The sequence below is a fragment of the Bos indicus genome, chromosome 7 (assembly GCF_029378745.1).
Source record: "Bos indicus isolate NIAB-ARS_2022 breed Sahiwal x Tharparkar chromosome 7, NIAB-ARS_B.indTharparkar_mat_pri_1.0, whole genome shotgun sequence".
Lineage (NCBI taxonomy): Eukaryota > Metazoa > Chordata > Mammalia > Artiodactyla > Bovidae > Bos > Bos indicus.
This window is the reverse complement of record NC_091766.1, coordinates 17,770,246-17,784,800: the sequence shown is the minus strand read 5'-3', so window position 1 is coordinate 17,784,800 and position 14,555 is coordinate 17,770,246. Positions and strand designations below refer to the sequence as shown.

Sequence of the window (14,555 nt, the reverse complement as noted above, 5' to 3'; positions counted from 1 at the left end):
CACTTCTTTTTATGCCTTCGGATTGTAGGATTGGGTTCCCGTTACAGGTGCGTCCGCGGCGCGGCCCCGCCCCCTCTAGGCCCCGCCCTCTCATCTAGGCTCAGGTGCAGAAGCCGGAAGTGCGCTCCCCTCCCAGGTGAGTGACTAAACTTTCCGGGTCACGTGAGCGGGCGGAGCTGGAACTGTGCGACCCAGCCACTGACCGACGTACCGAGGGTTCGAGCGAAGGACCGGCATCCAGACCCAGAGCGAGGTCGAAGGTGCCCGGACCAGGTAAGGAGGCAGGTCGTGCGGCTGGGCCTGCCGCCCCCTCCCCTCTTCCCTCCTCTTCCCCTTTCCCTAGCCCAGGAACGCGCCGCCCCGAGTTAAGCTTTAATCTCTGACCTCTGGCGGCGGGGCGGGGCGGGACTTGCGGGTGGCCAGCACGGGTCGCCCCTCCCAGGGGCCTGTGCCTGGATCCGGCCCCCTCCCCCACGCCCTGGCCTTTCTCCTTCAGCTCCCAGGTGCGGGGTCGAAGGTACCCCCAGCCGGAGATGCGGTAGGAGCGGCCCCCGCGACAAGCCCCTTCCCTGTGCCACCAGCCTGTCACCCGGCCCATGGCGAGCCCGAGCCTGGAGCCGCTTCTGGCGCTCGGCCTGCCACTGCTGCTGGCCCGCTGGGGCCGGGTCGGGGGGCAAGGTAGGTACCGGTCCGGGACGCTGGGGGTCTGGGCTCTGAAGAGCTATGTCCCTGGAACACGGAGAGGTCAAGAACCCAGGTGCGGGCATGTGATGCCTTGGGAGCCGGAGTCGATAGAGTCAGAGCTGGAGGGTTAGAATTTCTGTGTCCTTCCGAATTGGAAGGTTGGAGTTGGTCTAGGAGAATTCCTGAGTTGGGTGGAATTGTGAGCTGCTGGGAGAGGAGGCCTGCGGGCCGGAGTCTCAGTAAGGTTGAGGACTCTGGGAAATGCGAATCAGGAGGAAGCCTGCCTGGGGCTTCAGGCCCAGGTTGAGCAGACTGGCCTGAGGTCTGGACCCTGCCTTTTTGCCCTCTATTCTAGTTTCGGGTGCCTGGGGGGAGGTGTGTGAGTCAGACACTCCGGGGAAATACGGGATCCGCCCAGCTCCTTAAGGGCTGAGGGAGGGCCGGGGAGGTGGGTTGTCGAGGTGGGGAAGGGCTGGGTTTCCAGACACTATCCATTATAATAGCCCCCAACTCAGTGCAAACTGCAAACTGCTGTTGGTTGATTACTCGCTGCTGGGCTACCAGGGGTGGGGGTCCCCAGAGAAGCAAAATCAGTGAGGCCATCCCCTTCATGGAGGGTACCCACAGAATGAAAGACTCAGAAGGGCAGAGTTCTAGTGAGGGGAAATGCCCAAGGATGATGAAGATGTTTCCAGATGGAAAGGAATAGATGGGGGTTCATTTATCTTCTCTGGAGCTTCCCAGATGGCTCAGCAGGTAAAGAATCCACCTGCCATGAAGGAGCTGTAGGTTCGATCCCTGGGTTCGGGAAGGTCCCATGGAGGAGGAAATGGCAACCCACTCTAGTATTCTTGCCTGAAAAATCCGGTGGACAGAGGAGCCTGGCAGGCTATACAGTCCATGGGGTTGCAAAGAGTTGAACATGACTGAGCAACTTAGCATTGTCTTCTCTACAGATTCCCCAGCAGTTTCTACGACCTGGTCCACAAGTGTGAACACCACCACTACGCCCTCTGGCCCCAGCCCTGGTTCCAATGGAGGCCTGGTGAGTTGAGTGGGGAGGGTGGTGTATAGGGGAGGAGGGCGGAAGGGATTTTATTGAGGAGTCCCTCAGGTAGCAGATGGGAGGGCCTAGACTTTCAGGGATGACTGGTTGGGTTTGGTAGGGGGAGGCATTGGAGAACCCTATGGGAGAGATCAGAAGGCCAACTTGGCAAATGGGGAGACCAAGAATGCCTGGAAGGGAGTGAGCAAGAATACCCTGCCTGGCAAGGTCAGGAGCCCCCTGTGCCTCTCAGGCAGGGGGAAGGGGGAGCTAGAAGCTTAGGTGTGGCAGGCACTTGGAAGGAGGACCCCAGACACAGCAGGTGGAAGAGCCCAGGAGCCCAGGTATGATAGATGGGGATCAGGAACCCTGGGGGAAGGAACCCAGTCACCCAAGGTGGCAGATGTTGGGGGAGGGGATTACCATCCCTAGAGGCTTCTCCGGGTCAGGGGGTGGACAGGATGTCCAGATTCAGGGGTAACTCACACCCATCCCCCCTCCCCCACAGTCACAGGAGGCCACCACCGCCATCATCGTGGTTTTCTCTCTCCTGGCTGCCGTGCTCCTGGCTGTGGGTCTGGCCCTGCTGGTGCGGAAGCTACGGGAGAAGAGGCAAACGGAGGGCACCTACCGGCCCAGCAGTGAGGAGCAGGTGGGTGCCCGAGCTCCACCGCCCCCCAATCTCAAGCTGCCGCCTGAGGAGCGGCTCATCTGAAGGCTGGGGCTGGCCGCAGCCACCAACACTGCTCAGGACTGCCCGGCACTCGCTCTCTCACAGCCACCGAGACACCGGCCTCTGATGGTTCCGGAGGACTTGGGGGGCCGCGGGGCACCTGCCGGGCGGGCTCTGCGAAGCATGCCGCCTCTGCTTGACTCTGCCTGCAGTTGGGGTGCCAGGGCTGGGGACCCACCTCCTCGCTTGCTGCACCATCGGTTATCTGTCCCGCTGCCGCACAGGCCCGACACTCCCCCCCTCTCCTTTCCTTTCAGTTCTCCCACGCAGCTGAGGCCCGGGCTCCCCAGGACTCCAAGGAGACGGTGCGGGGCTGCCTGCCCATCTAGGTCCCCTTCCTCTACCCATCACCCTTCCTGGTTGTGTGACCTTGGGGGAAGGCAGAGCCCTCTCTGGGCAATCAAACCCACCCAGTGCTTAACAATAGACGGGAAGAAGGTGCTTCTAAGACTGTGCCTTTGATGGCAGGGGACACTGAGGCTGCTCATTTTACACATATATCTATATAGTGGTGGTGAGATATTATAAGACCTTCCTGTGGGCTGGTAGGAGTAGGAATTAGCCTAGATGAAGGAGACTCCTACAGGGCACATAGGCTGTTGGAGGGCCCTAGGGGCTGGGAGGGCTTCCTGGAAGGGAGGGGCTTTTAGCTTCACCTAAGAGCCAGCCTGAGGTTGCCTCTGGAGGGGAGGTGGTGAGTGGTGTGGGTTTCTGAGCAAAAGAGGGCTCCCAGATAAACTCGTCAGGAAAATCCAGCTTTGGGCTCTTGAGGCTTTATTAACAAGGGGCCAGAGTCTCTCCCAGATCCTTGGTCCTTAACCTTCAAAACACTTTTTAAGCTCAGCGACTCTGGGCCCGCTCCTGGCCTGGGGCTCCTGCCAGTTGCTTGCAGGTGCAGCTGGGGACCTGGGGGCTTCTGGCTCCTCGAGGGGCTGGAGGTGAACTGCGAGCAGGCCCTCTGAAGGTGAGGCTCCGGGGTTCTCTGAGGAACCCGGATCCGAGACAGAATCAAGGGCTTGGGATGTCCAGGTAACACCCAAGTTGGGCTCAGGTCGGGGGCTTTCTGGAGGGCTGGGCTGGCTGGGTGCTGCCAAGAGCTGGGAGCAGGGGTCCTCCTGGGCTGTGGGATCTTCAGTTGCTTCATGGGGAGGGGAGAAGTGGGGAGGCTGGGGCTCTGTGGGAGAGGATCCAGGGTCCCCTTTGCTGCTGGGGTCTGCAGAAGCTGTCAAAGACTGGGATGGAGACTCAATTTCTGGGCCAGTCTCTGAGGGCAGTTGGCAAGTGGGGTGCTTCCTGGAGCTTGTGGCACCCAAAGGCTGAGGGGTGTGCAGAGGCAGCAAGGACAGGTGCTGGGGCTCTGGCGGTTTGTCATCATCCGCTTGCCAACTCGATCTTCCCGGTATGTCAGGCTGGGTAGGGGTGGGAGATGGGCAGGTTGCTGGCCTTTGGATGAAGCAGGTGCTGGCAGGTTGGATGGACAAATGGGGAAGGACTGGGGGGCCGGGGAGTGGGGCTCTCACCAGGCTGAGGCAGCTGTCCAAGTCCTCTCTGTGGCAGCAGTCTAAACTCTGGCTGGGCCGCAGGCTACCAGTCCGCGTGGCTCTCGTGCTCAGGCTATCCAATATCTCACTTAGCAAATCCAGTTCTTCTCCAGACCCCAGGAAGCTGCCATCCAGCGCTTCCTCTGCCCACGGGTCCTGAGCATCCTCTGGGCTCAGGGAGGGTGTCCTGGGTGAGGATGGACAGCCTCAGGTTCCTGCCCCAGACCAGCTGCCCTGAAGTGTCTGGAGTCTGGGGACCCACTTTCCCATAAGTCTTGGCCCCCACTTCCAACACTACCCACCCCCCCGCCAACCCCCTGCCTTGGAGTCTTACCTCTCTTCCAGGGACTCAGAAGGTTTCTCTTCCAGCCTAAGTCTCCTGCTGGGGCGACTCCTAGGGCGAAGGGGCCGATTCTGCAAAGGACACATTTGGGGGCTGGGGGCAGGGCCTCAGGAGCTACAGAATTGGGGGGCTCTGTGAATGGGGGATGGTGTGGGCACCCCATTTTGGGGTAGTTGAGATGTCTGGTTGGAGGCAGGGAAGGAGAGAAGGATGTGGTGATAATTCCAGGTGTGTGCATTGGCACTAGGTGGGACGGGGCTTACCTGTCCAAAGTGCTGGGTGATAGGCAGGCGCTGCTGCAGGCGATCTGAGCGGCTGGTGAGGGAAGGGGCCCTCAAGGAGCCCCCCCTCTGCAGGCCAGAGTCCCCTTCCTAGGAAGAGGGTGGGTAAGCCAGGAACTGCTTCCCCCCACTGTCCCCTGGCATTGGCCACTGACTTTACCTTGTACATGAGAAGACTCTGCATACCCTTCAAGCCGCTCTTTGCCTATGGAGGAACCGAAAGAGTGATTTGACACCGGCATTTGAGAACCAGGCCCTCCACCCCTGAGGCCAGATTCATCTCCCCATCTGCTCATGGGTGACTCAAAATACATTCAGAATCCCCCTGTACCAGCTAAGGCGTCAATACAAACATGCCTCTTTGACTAATACAAAAGGAATATTCCCTGAGGAGATAACCCCCAAATGAAACAGGCAGCAGCAAAGCCGGAACGCCGTAAAAAGTCCGTGTTCAAAAGCCGAGCAAAGAATAAAAATTCAACAGACGGTTCCAAGCTGCGGGAGCCGGTCCCAGGAAACTTTTGGATTTGGGAGAAAAACAAAACACTAAGCGTGGAAGCAGAAATGTTAGTGTCTAAGAAGGAATACCCCAAGATGTTTGCCAAAGAGTCCTGGTGATCATTTTTAAATAGGAAAGACGATCTGACAACCGTGAAAGAACACAGTCAATGGAAAATAAAAGTAGGAAACATTGCAACTGGTTTAACTGCTGGTTCAGTTCTGATAAATTGTCCTCTAAACGGAAGGTTAAAACATCCTCTGGCTTGGTCACCCTGGTAACTGGTCTGTCCACCCCAGCCTCACCGAGCGGTACATGTTCCTGACAGCTGGTTGGGTCTTGGCCTTGACGGAGTGCAGAAGGGCACCACCACCTTTCTGTGGAGAGAAAGCCAAGGCAGAGAGGCATAGGCATATCCTAGACCCCACCTGCCCACCTGGGCTGTGTGTTGCTGGAAAAACCCTTTTTCCTCTCTGAATCTTCTTTTTTATTAAATTAAAAAACTGAGTTATAATTTACATACCATACAAGTCACTTGCCTTACTTGCGCAACTCAATGATTTTTGGTAGGTTTACAGTAGTTGCATAACTATCACCATAGGCATAGAGGTTTTTTGTTTGTTGTGTGTATTTTGTGTGTGTGTGTGGTATGTCGGATTTTAGTTCTCTGACCAGGGATCAAACTCCCCTGCCCTCTGCATTGGAAGTGCGGAGTCCTAACTGCTGGACTGCCGGGAAAGTCCCTCTCCCTGAGTCTTGATTTTTTTCACCTCTTTCTATAAATGGGCATAGTGAGGATGGCTATGGGTTTAATTTAATCCTGTGATAAACACTAAAAGTGGTATTACTACCTTCAGGTTGTCTGCCCAAAGCTGGTAGGAGCGGAGTGTCCCTGCAGAGAAGAGAGCAGAGAGCATAGCATCTTCAGGGTGGTTGGGCTTAGGTGGGGGTGCTGGTGGGGTGGAGGCTCTGAGGCCAGGTGCAGAGCTTACCTGAGGAAGCCCCACTACAAGTGATCTCCTGTTCGAAGAGGTCTGAGAAGCCTTCACCCGTGTTCAGCTTCTCCAGTCGGCCTTCGATGAACTGGGGGTGTGGGAGAAACAGGAAATCAGGGTGCCCCAAACATTAGAATGCAAGTTCTAGGGATCTACTCCTATCAAGACAAGACATCCTTGGCCCCACCCTTCCCCAACATGAGGCCCCAGGAGTCTGGAGCCCATCTCAGCAAGTCAGAGGTCCACCCCTCCCCACCCCAAGTCAGGATCTGTCTTCAGGGACCAGACTCTGTCGCTCACAGGGTCGGAGAAGTAAGATTGCCACTCCACACATGCCTGCCTCCTCTCAGTGACCCTGGGAAGAGGTCGACTCCACCTCCAGGGACCCTAGAAGCCAGTTCGCCCTGAAGGACACTAAAGTTCATCCAACTTTCTTCCCAGAACCCAAAAGTCCGGTTCCACCTCCCCCTCCCCTCATCCCTGGGGTCCAAAAGGCCGGCCTGCCTCCCCTCCCCGCAAAGGGAGTCTGACATGAACCTCCATCCTCGATCCAGGAGGCCCCCGCGTTAGGACTCAATAATTTGGTTCCAGCCCAATCTCCTCAGGGACCCAGAAGTAAAGCTTATCCCTAGGAACTCAGATCAGGGGGCTTCCATTTTTAGAGACCCAAGAATTCATGTCTCTCCCACCCCGGAGACCCTGGAGTGGGGGATCCGGCAGGGCCAACTCTCTCCCCGCCGGGTGAACCCAGTCGTCCATCCCTCCAGCCCCGGCTCCGCCCTCTGGGATGCGCGCACCAGCGCCCCTAACCCCGCCCCTCCGGCCTCAGCCCCGCCCCCAAGGCTCTGGCCCACCTGTTTGAACAGCTGCAGGTGCACAGCCCGCCGGTGGAAGGCCTGCAGCGGCGCCCCGGGTTTCTGGGCCAAGAAGGCTTCTTCACTGAAGGTGACAGGCTGGCCCTGGAAGAAGGACTCGAATTCTAAGCTCCTCGCGGCTCTCCTGGATCCCTTATTCTGCCTTCCTTATTCTACTGTCCATCTGTGTAGCTAACATTGATGGAGTGCCTCTGTGTGCTTGAACTCCATCAGGACTTCATGGGCAGCAGGGAGGACCTGGGCTTTTACCCGGAGGCGGGTGGCAGATGGGACCTGACTCATGCTCCTAAGTGACCTCTGGCGGTTGCGAGGAGGTCAGACTATGGAGCGCGGGGGTGAGAACCCGGAGAGGGGACTTACAGTGACTCCATGAGAGCGCTGATTCAGGCAACAAACAAACAAGAGGGGCCAGAATGGAGTGGAGACAGAGGAGGAGGAGAAATGGACAGTGTCCGGCTGAGTTCAGGGGCAGAGCTGACTGGAACATCAGATTCTCAAATGATGGAACTCTCTGACAACCTTTTTATAGAACAGTTGTGAGAAACTGTGGGTAGGGGTGAGGAGGGTGTCAGGGTTGAAAGTCAGCAGATCAAAGCCCTGGCTTCAACACCCACCTGCTGTGGGTTTTCTCCAAGCCTTGTTTTTTTCACATGTAAACTGGGACCATAATAGTATCCCTCTCATTGTATTGTTATGAGCATTGAGATAATGACAGCAACTGTAAACCTCGCGTTTATCTATTGCGATGTGCCAAGCACTGTCCGAGCATTTCAGACACACATGACCTTTTTGGGTGGGGACTGTTGTGGTCCCATTTTACAGATGAGCAAACAGAAGCGCTAGAGAAGGAAATGGCAACCCACTCCAGTACTCTTGCCTGGAGAATCCCATGGACAGAGAAGCCTGGAGGGCTATAGTCCATGGAGTGGCAGATAGTCGGACACGACTGAAGCGACTTAGCACGCAAATGGAAGCTCAAAGTAAGCACTCCATAAAAACTGGGTATTATTATCCTGCAGGCACGGGGCTGCTCCCTTCTCATTCCTGCTACTCACCGGGCTGCAGACGAGAGCATCGCGGTACCCTCCGAAGAGCAGGGCCTGGGCTTTGAGGAAGAGACGGGACACCCCTTCCCCAGGGGCCAGAGCGACCTTCCTTAGCCGCAGCCTCAGTAGAGACACCTGGGGGACAAGGGGGCAGCGCTGAGCGGGCAGGTGCTGAGCCTCGCCTACCGGATGTGGCAGGAGGCTGGGGAGCGGGTGACACTGACCACGTCTGGGGGCAGCGCCTGCACATCGTCGAAGGGTGTCTCCAAGGTATTGGAGTCGACGTTCAAAATCACGACGTCCTCCAGGGCTTTCTCCCGCACTCTCTGCATTGGGGAGTCGGAGGGGGTGGCCGCTCAGGGCCCGAGGATCTCGGGCGGGGAAGGGTACACACTCCGCCCGCCCGTGCCTTCCAGGCCCGCTCCCGCTTACCTCAGCGAGACTGGCGTGCACTCCGATGAGGTAGGGCATAGGCGCGCTGTGGACGACCGAGGGGGCCCGGTCACGCAGGCGCCGTCCCCGGGTCCCCAGGACCCCAGGCTTCTTCCCCAAGCCCTGCTCCCTCCCCAGGCCCCGACCCTCACCAGCAGTAGTCCAGTAAATGCGGCGGCAGCGTGGGGATCAGCACGTGCTCCCAGTGCATGGGATACAGGAGAGCGCAGGACGCGTGGACACAGGAGGTCAGCTGGGGACGGGTGGAGGGGACCTTGGAGTCAGAGCCTGGACTCCCAGCTTCAAGGATTCCTCGCTGGGACGGTGGCTCCCCCGACTTCATTTCTCACGTCCTCTGTCTCCTGTCTCCCTCCACCCCTTTCCTCAGCGAATACTGGATAAGAAGTGAAAACTGAAATACTTTCACGTGAAGGCCAATAATTCTGCAAATTACAGTGTTGGGGGCTGGTGGTGCCAGGACTCGGCACGTGCTAGTCTCTTTCTCTCTAGGGGGCGAAGCTAATATTCAGCTCTCCGGATCACTCTCTTTAGGGGTAGGACAGCGACCCAGCCCACCAACCCCATCCTGAAAGAATTAGAACTAGGATTGAGCTGGACCTGGTCTCGCCTCTAGGGGTGGAGCAACGGTTAGCCTCACTGACCCCACCCCTAAAGAGGTGGAGCTAGAATTCAGTCCCTCCCTGGTCCCGCCCCTAGCGGTGGGGCCAGCATGCAGCCTCCATTTCCCCTGTCCTTCCTCTCTAGGGGCGGAGCTAGAATTTAGGCCTCCCTGCGCTCACCCTTTGGGGGGCGGAACCAGTCTTGTTCCGGCCCGTAGTGGGTGGAGCCTGGACTCAGCGCACCAAAGCCAGACTATACAGCATCCCCCTCGGATTTCCCCCAAGAAGGTGGAACCAGGGTTCAACGCAACCATGACCTTCAAAGGCGCAGAGCCAGGACTTTGTCCTCGGGTCTCGCCTAGTGGGGTTAGAGCTAGGAATCCGCCCCGGTTGTCCCGCCCCGAGAGGCCAAGCGAAGCCTCTGTCCCTCCCTGGCCCGGCGACCCCCGCCTCACTGTGCTCAGTTTGCTAGACGTGAGCAGGACCCTTCGCTCTGCTAGGAGGGCGGCGAACAGTCCCACGATGTTCTCGTCGGTCACCGCCACCACCAGCTCCGTTAGGTTCCTCTGAAGAACAGAGAGAGACGCTGGACACGAGGGACCACAGGATCTCACAGCCCCCTCCTGGTTTCTGGACCTCTACCCTCCCCCAGAGCTCCCTCCCGGGGTCTCCACTCACGTTCTCAGGAATGGATGGCAGGCGGCTGGAGTCGGGAGCCACGAAGCAGGAAAGCTGGCGGGGGATTGGGGGAATGGGGAGAGGGAGAGGACCGATCAGTCAGTGGATTGTCCTCACGGGGATCCCAACCTTCCAGGGTTCCCCATCTCTGCTCACCGACATGTTCTTCCCAGGGACAGGGGACTGCAGGCCTTCTGCACTGGCAATCCTCACTCCACTGCCCTGGGGGAGAGATGTACGGTGTACTCCTCAGGGCCTGGGTGCAGCCTATCCTGCCACCGGAGGTCCGCGGCCTCCGAGGGTACTCACCAACTCCAGACCTACTGAGGCCTGGGTCCCAGGAAGGGGCTGCTGCAGCAGATTTAGAAGAAGTTCGTCCACCTCTGAGACCTGAGTGGGGGTGGGATATCTGAGCCAGGACGTGGGTTGGGGACTCTGAGGGTCTTGACTCAGGCTGGATGGTCTGAGAGGAGTCAAGGGGCCCAGGTCAGGCTTGGGAGGCTAAGGGCTTGGGTGGTGGTGGGGCAGGGGGCTGGGACTCCTGCAGAAATGACGGAGGGTTGGTCTCACTTGGTCTTGAGCCAGGAGGTCCCCCACTGTGTTCAGCAGCTTGTAGAACACCTCAAACCAAGGCAGGTGGCTATGGAGAGTGGACACAATTTCCATGGAGTGCCCCTGGGCAGAGTCCCCAACCCCCACCCCCAGACCCCCAGCTCCCACACCTGAGGATACAGAGACAGCTGAGAGCACCAGCCCGCAGGCGGCAGAAACCAAACCTGCGGGTGCCGGTCAGATCTGTGAGCACGAAGGTGAAATGCTGTACAGCGGTGCTGGGGGTCTCCCTGGGAGCAGGAAAGGCTCTCAGAGACCTGGGCATCCCACCCCTGTGAACCCCCCTCCCCTCCATGCCCCTGGCAACGCTCCTCATACTGTGTCCATCAGTCTGGAGCCCTGGGCATATAGGTCCCTAGTTGACAGGGTCCTTGATTCTCTGAGTCCCTGGGTTCCTCTGTCCCTGGTTCTCTGAGTCCCTGGATCCCTCAAGTTCCTGGTTCTCTGAGTCCCTGGATCCCAAAGCCCCTGAATCTCCAAGCCTCTGGGTCCCTGAGCCCCTGGGTCCCTCAGTCCCTGGATCCCCTCAGTCCTTGGATCCCTAAGGCCCTGGGTCCCTGAGCTCCTGGGTCTCTGAATCCCTGAGTCCGTGGTTCCCTGAGTCCCTGGATCCCTGAGCCCCTGGGTCCCCGTGTCCCTGGATCTCTCAGCCCAAGGCCCTGGGTCCCTGAGGCCCTGGGTTCCTGGACCCTTGGATCCCTGGGCCCCTGGATCCCTGGGCCCCTGAATCCCTGGGCCTTTGGAACCCTGAGTCCCTGGGTAAATGAGTCCCTTTGTGTATAGGTCACTATTTGTCAAATTCCCTGGGTGTCTGAGTCCCTAGGCCCCTGAATCTCAGACCCCTGGGCATATGAGCTCTGCTATCTGAGTCTCTGGGTGTTTGAGTACTGAGGGTCCATGAGAGGTCTGGATCCCTGGGTCCTCGGGTGTCTGCTTCCTTCCATACCTTTCCACATCAAAAGGGAAGCAGAATTTAGGCACCATCTGCATAGACTCCTGGGGATGGAGAGAAGCACACACTGCTTGGCCACTCAGCTTGGGCCCCACGGCAGAGCTCCCGGCGGTGGTCTGTGGTCCCAGACATTGGGGCCCCTCCCCCAGGGGAACAGGCCCTGGCCCCGGGAGAAGAAAGGAGCCAGCCTGCATACCTGGTCCTGGAAGTCTGGGGGGAACTGCCGCAGGATGGGGGGATCTGCACGGAAAATGAGCCACTAAGTTCAGGGTCCCAGGCCCACCCTCCGTCTCCCTTCCCCCAGCAATGGCCCCTGACTCACCTTCCTGCAGGGAGGCAGGGTAGGCTGCTTCGAAGAACCAATCAAACAGGGCAGGGGGACCCCCTCTGTGGGACAGAAAAGGGTTTAGTGGGTCCAGGGACTTGCTTGTGTGTGTGCCTGCACATGTGCGTGACTGTGTGTGTGTGTGTATGTGTGTGTGTGCGCGATTCTATACTGTGTCTGCCTGAAAAGATCTGACTCTCCAGGTAAGACTGTGTGTGTGTGTGGCCGAGCCAGTATACCCCCCTCTTCTTGCATAGCCGGTCGGGTCACTGGGCATATGTGCGAGGCCCTGCCCCAAGACTTCATGGGGCCCTGGGGACTGATCCCAGGTTTCCTATCCAAGGAAAGAGGGCAGTGTGCCCTGATCCTCCTGGGAAGCCTGCAGTCTCTGCCTTCCTCCCCTGGCCCTCTCCCCACACCCACCGTGCAGAGGCTTCGGGGACAGAGAAAGAGGATGGGAGGGAGTGCAGACACACTGTCCCAAACATGGGGACCTCCTCACGCTGAGCTTCATCCTCACACTGACATAAATCCCACACAATTAGTCACACACACACATGGACACACAGAGTCCCCCTTCCCCCACTGCTGGCCCCGGAAGCCAGACTCCCCATCACTGAGATGTAGCAAAAGGCACACGCTCAGAGCAACAAACTTAATCATACAGAGGGAGAGGGAGAGAGAGACAGGGGAAAGTCCCAGATTGGCCTGAGTGTGCCTGAGAGCAGAGTCCATACTGTAGGCCAGCTGAGTCCTACTCTGATTCCAGCCACCTGCCCCTGTGACTCACGGTCCCTCCCCGGCTTGCCCCAGCCTTGCTCCCCTCAGCCCCAGCCCAGGCCTGGTCTGGGAATCTTGGTCCAGAGGATGGGAGAGGGGGCAGCTCTTACTCGGCTGTGGATCCCATGGTCCCTGGAGGGCTGGCCCAGCAGGACCCTTTCCCCAGGGGTCCTGGGGGCCTGTGCTTTCTTGGGGCTGGGCCCTGAGCCGCCTCAGCTTCCTGTGTGGCTGAGAGAGGAAGTTTAACGGGTGACGTCCCCAGAGGAAGGCTCCTGCCCCCACCCACTGTGAGAGACCCAGGCGTCTTGCCTTCTAGCCTTCCGCAGGATGGGTGGGCAAGAGGTCTGTAGGCTCAGAGGCCAGATCCCCTGCCAGGCCTGCCAGGATGGGCCACGTGTGGACCCCACCATTACATCCAAGCCTTCCCTTCTCTGTAGCAGCCCAGGACTCACAGTTTGCCTAAAGTGCTTCCTCTTCTCTTAACTCTTTTCCCTTTGGTCCATCTGCACTGGCCATTCCTCATGGGACCGCCAGAGGGAGCCAGGATGGAGAGTGGACACGGGGGTGGGGGGCACAAGGAAGGTGGATGGACAGCAGACAGAACACAGGCACCAACAGGCAACACACAATGGCCAGGAAGTGACCAACACAAACAGGCCAGAACAGTCACAGACCGCAGGCAGACACAGAGATACCCAGTTGTAAAGGCAGCACATAGTCACAGACACAAAGTGACAAGCACAGAGGGACAACACATACATAAAGAAGTCCTTGTCCATCCAGACGACAGGCGCAGGGGGATAACACACAGGTTGCACCCAGCGAACAGTTCCAGACAGAGACAACAGACACACACACAGAGACCACAGTTGTCGAGACAAATGGAATATCAGAGAAACAGAGCCAGACAAGAGACCGAAATGCACAGGGCACAGATGCAGAGCAGTAACAAAGGGACAGACACGGTCAGGGCTCAACCTCAAGTCAGATTCATAGCCGGACATAGTCACACACACAGAGAGACACACAGCAGTGTTGTGTGTCAGAGACACACAGTGTCAGAGACACACCCAAGCAGTGTTGCAGACTGAAAAACAGACAGACACCTGGGACAGTTGTCATGTTGAAAAACAAAAATCAGTAGACACACTTGAAAGCACCAAGGCAGGAGACATTTATGGTCATGCACATACATGCAAAATCCCACAGACAGGGACTTCCCTGGTGGTCCAGTGGCTAAGAATCCACCCTCCCAAATGCAGAAGGCTTGGGTTCAATCCCTGGTCAAGGAACTAGATCCCACATACCGCAACTAAGAGTTTGCATGCCACAATGAAATGCAGTGCAGCCAAATGAAATGAATATAAATATTTTAAAAAAAATTCCACAGAGTCAAAATGCTGCAGAGTTTTCAAGACTCCTCGGCTCCCTGCAAGATGTTGAGAATGTCTGTGTGGATGGAGGCGTGCATTTCCACGAGTCCACATGTGACCTGGTGTGGCTTGGGGTATCTGGGGTTGAACACGGTGTCCGTGTGCCTGTAGAATTTGTGTCTACTCCATCAGGCTGCGTGAGAATGTGGATGACTGGGGATTTTCCTTCTGTGCCTGTCCACATGACTGTGGGTGCAAGGGTATTTCCACTCTGGGTGGTGGGGGATAAGTTAGTGCATAAGCGTATGAACACACACAGAGATATATACATACAGACACAGCCCTCCAAGGCTTCCAGCCAAGATGTATATGGATGAGGCTGATCACAGCTCGGTCCCCTCTTTCTCTCCAAGGGGAGCTGGGTCCCAGCCAGGGCTGGGGATCAGGGGTACAAAATACTCGGGCCATCCCTCTCTGCTTCACCCTTTGGGGCCTTGCTATAGATTGCATATTTATGGGGCTCCTTGAATTTATATTGTGAATCTCTCTCTCTTTTTTTTTTTTTTTTTGGTGTGAGGAACCAGGCTTGATGGATCCTAGTTCCCTGACCGGGCACTGAACCCAGGGCCATGGCAGTGAAAGCTTGGAGTCCTGACCACTGGACAACCAGGGAACTCTCAATGCTAAATCTTAACCCCTAGGGTGGTGGTATTAGGAGGTGGGGAGTGGGTCTTTCTTTGG

General features: G+C 57.6%; 2 protein-coding genes across 5 annotated transcripts; one reads left to right on the top strand and one right to left on the bottom strand.

The window, feature by feature from the left end:
* The first annotated feature begins 119 nt into the window (after positions 1-119).
* Positions 120-5,644, top strand: CRB3 (crumbs cell polarity complex component 3). The gene is made up of 5 exons (XM_019964337.2): positions 120-273; positions 497-678; positions 1,641-1,729; positions 2,238-2,381; positions 2,720-5,644. Exons 2-5 carry the CDS (start codon positions 597-599, stop codon positions 2,789-2,791), a joined length of 387 nt encoding a protein of 128 aa, XP_019819896.1. The 5' UTR covers positions 120-273; positions 497-596; the 3' UTR covers positions 2,792-5,644.
* On the bottom strand, positions 3,220-12,684 carry DENND1C (DENN domain containing 1C). Of its 4 annotated transcripts, none has more exons than XM_019964335.2 (23): positions 12,552-12,684; positions 11,659-11,723; positions 11,533-11,576; positions 11,331-11,380; positions 10,495-10,614; positions 10,343-10,412; positions 10,082-10,162; positions 9,929-9,994; positions 9,773-9,826; positions 9,550-9,660; positions 8,627-8,727; positions 8,475-8,520; positions 8,267-8,368; positions 8,052-8,177; positions 6,976-7,080; positions 6,119-6,209; positions 5,978-6,018; positions 5,432-5,503; positions 4,788-4,832; positions 4,610-4,717; positions 4,338-4,417; positions 3,983-4,190; positions 3,220-3,871 (listed from the first exon to the last, which is right to left on the bottom strand). In XM_019964335.2, exons 1-23 carry the CDS (start codon positions 12,566-12,568, stop codon positions 3,278-3,280), a joined length of 2,397 nt encoding a protein of 798 aa, XP_019819894.2. In that variant the 5' UTR covers positions 12,569-12,684; the 3' UTR covers positions 3,220-3,277. The 4 variants fall into 4 exon arrangements, with proteins under 4 accessions (XP_019819894.2, XP_070649070.1, XP_070649071.1 ...); XM_070792971.1 differs by having other exon boundaries at positions 3,735-3,905; XM_070792969.1 differs by lacking the exon at positions 5,432-5,503.
* Positions 12,685-14,555: the final 1,871 nt, after the last annotated feature.